Genomic DNA, 6,000 nt, shown 5'->3' with positions numbered 1-6,000 from the left:
GCTCAGGTGCTGCATTCAGGTGCTATGTTCATGTGCTGTGTTCAGGGGCTGTATTGAGGTGCTGTGTTCACGTGCTGCATTCAGGTGCTATGTTCATGTGCTGTGTTCAAGTGCTGTGTTTAAGTAGTGTTCATGGGCTGTGTCCAGGTGCTGTATTCAGGTGATGTGTTCAGGTGGTGTGTTCAGGAGCTGTGATCAAGTGCTGTGTTTAGGTGCTGTCTTGAGGTGCTGTGTTCAAGTAATGTGTTCAGGAGCTGTGTTCAGGTGCTGTGTTCAAGTGCTCTGTCTAGATGCTGTCTTGAGGTGCTGTGTTCAGGTGCTGTGTGTAAGTGCTGTATTCAGGTGGTGTGTTCAGGTGCTGTGTTCAGATGCTATGTTCAAGTGCTATGTTCAGCTCCTGTGTCCAGGTGCTGTGGTCAGGGGCAGTGTTCAGGTGTTGTGTTCAAGTGCTGTGTTCAGGTGTTGTGTTCAAGTGCTGTGTTCAAGTGTTGTGTTCAAGTGCTGTGTTCAAGTGCTGTGTTGAGGTGTTGTGTTCAAGTGCTGTGTTCAGGTGTTGTGGTCATGTGCTGTGTTCAGGTGTGTGTCAGTGTGTTCAGTGTGTCAGTGTGTGTTCAGGTGCTGTGTTCATGTGTTCAGGTGTAGTGTTTGTAGTGTTCAGGTGCTGTGTTCAGGTGCTGTGTTCAGGTGTTGTGTTCAGGTGTTGTGTTCAGGTGCTGTGTTCAGGTGCTGTGTTCAGGTGTAGTGTTCAGGTGCTGTGTCCAGACTCAAAACATTTCTGTTTAACTGTGCATATAACTGAAAGGTTTTCATTCCGCACTCTTCTCTCCAATTTATGTCTCTCTTTTTTAATTTTAATCTTCATGATTATTTATGTTTTGATTTGTTTTTATTATGATTTTAATGTATTTCTTATTCTGTAAAGCACTTTGAATTACTTTGTGTACGAATTGTGCTATACAAATAAACTTGCCTTGCCTTGCCTTGCCTTCAGGTGCTGTGTTCAAGTGCTGTGTTCAGGTGTTGTGTTCAGGTGTAGTGTTCAGGTGCTGTGTTCAGGTGCTGTGTTCAGGTGTAGTGTTCAGGTGCTGTGTTCAGGTGTTGTGTTCAGGTGCTGTGTTCAGGTGTTGTGTTCAGGTGTTGTGTTCAGGTGCTGTGTTCAGGTGCTGTGTTCATGTGCTGTGTTCAGGTGCTGTGTTGAGGTGCTGTGTTCAAGTGTTGTGTTGAGGTGTTGTGTTCAGGTGTTGTGGTCATGTGCTGTGTTCAGGTGTTGTGTTCAGGTGTAGTGTTCAGGTGTTGTCTTCAGGTGTTGTGTTCAAGTGCTGTGTTCATGTGCTGTGTTCAGGTGTTGTGGTCAGGTGTTGTGTTCAAGTGCTGTGTTCATATGCTGTGTTCAGGTGTTGTGGTCAGGTGTTGTGTTCAAGTGCTGTGTTGAGGTGTTGTGGTCATGTGCTGTGTTCAGGTGTTGTGTTCAGGTGTTGTGTTCAGGTGTAGTGTTCAGGTGTGTTCAGTGTTCAGGTGTGTTGTGTTCAGGTGTTGTGTTCAGTGCTGTGTTCATGTGCTGTGTTCAGGTGTTGTGGTCAGGTGTTGTGTTCAGTGTGTGTTCAGTGTGTGTTCAGGTGTTGTGTCAGGTGTTGTGTTCAAGTGCTGTGTTGAGGTGTTGTGGTCATGTGCTGTGTTCAGGTGTTGTGTTCAGGTGTTGTGTTCAGGTGTAGTGTTCAGGTGCTGTGTTCAGGTGTTGTGTTCATGTGTTGTGTTCAGGTGTAGTGTTCAGGTGCTGTGTTCAGGTGTAGTGTTCATGTGCTGTGTTCAGGTGTAGTGTTCAGGTGCTGTGTTCAGGTGTTGTGTTCAGGTGTAGTGTTCAGGTGTTGTGTTCAGGTGTTGTGTTCAGGTGTAGTGTTCAGGTGTTGTGTTCAGGTGTTGTGTTCAGGTGTTGTGTTCAGGTGTAGTGTTCAGGTGTTGTGTTCAGGTGTTGTGTTCAGGTGTAGTGTTCAGGTGTTGTGTTCAGGTGTTGTGTTCAGGTGTTGTGTTCAGGTGTTGTGTTCAGGTGTGTAGTGTTCAGGTGCAGGTGTGTTTCAGGTGTGTGTGTGTTCAGGTGTTGTGTTTCAGGTGTAGTGTTCAGGTGCTGTGTTCAGGTGTGTGTTCAGGTGTTGTGTTCAGGTGTTCAGTGTTCAGGTGTGTTCAGGTGTTGTGGTGTGTTCAGGTGTTGTGTTCAGGTGCTGTGTTCAGGTGTTGTGTTCAGGTGCTGTGTTCAGGTGTGTGTTCAGTGTGTGTTCAGGTGTTGTGTTCAGGTGTAGTGTTCAGGTGCTGTGTTTCAGGTGTTGTGTGTTCAGGTGTGTGTTTCAGGTGTTGTGTTCAGTGTTGTGTTCAGGTGTTGTGTTCAGGTGTTGTGTTCAGGTGCTGTGTTCAGGTGTTGTGTTCAGGTGTTGTGTTCAGGTGTAGTGTTCAGGTGCTGTGTTCAGGTGTTGTGTTCAGGTGTAGTGTTCAGGTGCTGTGTTCAGGTGCTGTGTTCAGGTGTTGTGTTCAGGTGTAGTGTTCAGGTGCTGTGTTCAGGTGTTGTGTTCAGGTGTTGTGTTCAGGTGTTGTGTTCAGGTGTTGTGTTCAGGTGCTGTGTTCAGGTGTTGTGTTCAGGTGTTGTGTTCAGTGTTGTGTTCAGTGTTGTGTCAGGTGTGTGTTCAGGTGTGTGTTCAGGTGTTGTGTTGTGTTGTGTTCAGGTGTAGTGTTCAGGTGTGTGTTCAGGTGTTGTGTTCAGTGTTGTGTTCAGGTGTAGTGTTCAGTTTGTGTTGTGTTCAGGTGTTGTGTTCAGGTGTTTGTGTTCAGGTGTTGTGTTCAGGTGTGTGTTCAGTGTTGTGTGTTCAGGTGTTGTGGTCATGTGTGTTCAGGTGTTGTGTTCAGGTGTTGTGTTCAGGTGTTGTGTTCAGGTGTTGTGTTCAGGTGTTGTGTTCAGGTGCTGTGTTCAGGTGTTGTGTTCAGGTGTTGTGGTCATGTGTTGTGTTCAGGTGCTGTGTTCAGGTGTAGGTGTGTGAATCAGAGAGTGTGAAATGCTCTTCTTGTTGACTGCCTGTAATCGTGTTGTATTATTTATTTCTGTAAACCAGGGACTGCAGGTGGGAACGAGCTGTTTATCCATAATCTGGTGCAGAACATTTGTTTTTTATGATCTGAATATCTCTGTGTACTCGTATTGTCCTTTCAAATAAAGACCAAACTCAAGTGTTATTTTTGTGAAAGCTGCTGATCTTCTCGTTTCTATTTTTAAACGGAACGTCGCACTTGTGATGTGACTATAAAACAGAACATCCAACATCTCGGGCTTTGCTTTGTGCAGATTTTGCCAAAGAGAATTATGGAAAAATGAGGTAACACACCTGCTTGTCTCCATGGAGATGTTACTGCTTTGTCTGGAATGTTTCACAGTATGGCATTAAACCTTTCTATCTTCATTGTGACCAAACTAAATCAAGTTACAGGTCAGATCTGTGGAGAGGCAGTCAGAATGCCTGTTTTTCTAGGGATTTTTGAACAATAATACCAGTGTAATTTAAGAAATGTAAGATAGAACTGTTTAATGCCATACTACGGAACATTCCCAGCAGATCAATGACATATTCTTAGAAACAAAAAGGTGATGGACCCCCACTCAAAAAGTTACACAGTGCACCTTTAAAGATTGAAAGAGTTATTTTAAAATGTATTGTGTATGTACTCAAAAAAAAAAAAAAAAAAAAGTCCATGGATTAACTGTGTCCAGGTGTTTTCGGTGATCAGATTTCTCGTGTGCTGTAAACAGACGCCACAAATCAGATCTAGTTATAGCGTTATCAGATTACTCTCGTTATCTGATATTTACAGTCCATGGAAATGTTTCGACTGAAGTCTGTTTATCAAAGCGCACAGTTTAAGAGTGTTTTTGCTTCTTGTCCCTCTGGTCTCATTAGAGTGTGTGGAGTTATCGCACTTACAGGCCCGGCCCCGTCGGATAAACACAAGTCCTCAGGGGTCTGTGGGGTCTGTGGGGGTCTGTGGAGGTCTGTGGAGGTCTGCGGGACTGCTGCGGGGTCTGTAAGGTTTGTGGGGTTTGTGGGGTCAGTGGGGTCTGTGAGGTCTGTGGGCTCTCTGGGACTGCTGTGGGCTCTCTGGGACTGCTGTGGGCTCTCTGGGACTGCTGTGGGGTCTGTGGGCTCTCTGGGACTGCTGTGGGGACTGCTGTGGGCTCTGGACTGCTGTGGGTCTGTGGACTCTCTGGGACTGCTGTGGGTCTGTGGGCTCTCTGGACTGCTGTGGGGTCTGTGGGCTCTCTGGGACTGCTGTGGGCTCTCTGGGACTGCTGTGGGCTCTCTGTGACTGCTGTGGGGGTCTGTGGCTCTCTGGACTGCTGGGGCTCTCTGGACTGCTTTGGGTCTCTGGGACTGCTGTGGGTCTGTGGGCTCTCTGTGACTGCTGTGGGCTCTCTGGGACTGCTGTGGGGTCTGTGGGCTCTCTGTGACTGCTGTGGGCTCTCTGGGACTGCTGTGGGGTCTGTGGGCTCTCTGTGACTGCTGTGGGCTCTCTGGGACTGCTTTGGGCTCTCTGGGACTGCTGTGAGGTCTGTGGGCTCTCTGTGACTGCTGTGGGCTCTCTGGGACTGCTGTGGGCTCTCTGGGACTGCTGTGGGGTCTGTGGGCTCTCTGTGACTGCTGTGGGCTCTCTGGACTGCACTGTCTGTGGGCTCTCTGTGACTCTGTGGGCTCTCTGGGACTGCTGTGGGCTCTCTGGGACTGCTGTGGGGTCTTTCTCTGTGTTTGTCTGTCTGTCTCTGTGTCTCTTTCATTCTCTCTCTCTCTCTTCTCCCTCTACTCTCTCTTCTCTCTCTCTTTGCTAAATTACTGGTATATACCCCCTCTCTCTCTCTCTCTCTCTCTCTCTCTCTCTCTCTCTCTCTCTCTTTCTGTGGAGCTGAGGAGAGATAGAACTCTGTGGTTAATGTATGTGTCCTCTCCCTCTCTCCCTCTGTCTCTTTCTCCCTCTCTCTGTCTTTCTCTGTCTCTCCACAGAGCTTGGGCAGTGTGGTCAATGTGTGTGTCCTCATTTTCTCTCTCGCTCTCTCTTTCTCTCTGCAGTAGTATCCCTCCCTCTCTTCCCTACCTTCTCTCCTTCACTCTGCTGCTGCATTGTGTGTATGTCTCTCTTACTTTCCTTTCTCTCTCTGTCTCTTTCCTCCAATTCTCTCTCTTTTTCTTTCTCTCTCTTCATCTCTTCTGTTGCATTAAGTGCCTCTCTTTCTCTCTGTTGTGTTAAGCGCCCACCTTTCTCTCTCTTTCTCTTTCTCTTTCTCTTCTTTGTTTGTGTGGGGCTGTGGACAGGTCAGTGTGTTGTGTCCAGTGTAGATTCTATCTGAGAGACACCTACCTGTCCTCGTCATGTCCTCGTCGTGTCCCCATTGTCCCCGTCTGTCCTTTTCATCACCTTTGCCGCTCTTTGCTTTTCACTTTCCATCGATCAAAAGCACCGGCAGTGTTGATGTTTATTCATGTCAAACCTTTCTGTGCGTCTTTCTGTGGAGCTATGTTTAATCAAACGATGTAAGTTCGTTTCTTTAGAGGCGAGGTTCTGTATCACACAAAACTGACTCTTGATCTTCAGCGTCGGGAGTAACGCGATATAAAAGTAACGACTTAGTGTAATGCCTTTTTGCTGTAACGTAGTAATGTTCGGCATTACAGGGAAAAAAGTGGTAATATTTTACTCGGTACAAATGTCAGTAACGCGCGTCACAATGCTTTTTTAATCTGGATTGAAGTGGTGGGTGTTTCGGTTTTCTTCATACAAATTCGTTAAAATCACTGCGATATCAGCAGCGGTGAAATGCCGGAGGTGCGCCCGCGTAGACCGTGATCGCGAGCGAAAGGACCGGCGCAGAAGTCCGCGCTCCACTGAGCTAAACGCAGCTGACGCCCGGTCACGTTCAGGGGCTCTCTCAGGGGAGGTCCTAGAGTCCAAGTTCTAGTCCAAGATTAGTCCTGG

The 6,000-nt window shown here is 47.4% G+C and overlaps 1 protein-coding gene across 1 annotated transcript; it reads right to left on the bottom strand.

The window, feature by feature from the left end:
- Window positions 1-3,955: 3,955 nt before the first annotated feature.
- Window positions 3,956-5,417, bottom strand: LOC129412040 (sialidase-like). Its single transcript, XM_055164759.1, has 2 exons — window positions 5,386-5,417; window positions 3,956-4,757 (listed from the first exon to the last, which is right to left on the bottom strand). Exons 1-2 carry the CDS (start codon window positions 5,415-5,417, stop codon window positions 3,956-3,958), a joined length of 834 nt encoding a protein of 277 aa, XP_055020734.1.
- Window positions 5,418-6,000: the final 583 nt, after the last annotated feature.

This window comes from Boleophthalmus pectinirostris, unplaced genomic scaffold (genome assembly GCF_026225935.1).
Source record: "Boleophthalmus pectinirostris isolate CB_2022bp ecotype Guang Dong unplaced genomic scaffold, ASM2622593v1 HiC_scaffold_7, whole genome shotgun sequence".
Classification (NCBI taxonomy): domain Eukaryota; kingdom Metazoa; phylum Chordata; class Actinopteri; order Gobiiformes; family Gobiidae; genus Boleophthalmus; species Boleophthalmus pectinirostris.
This window is presented reverse-complemented; position numbering and strand designations above follow the sequence as displayed.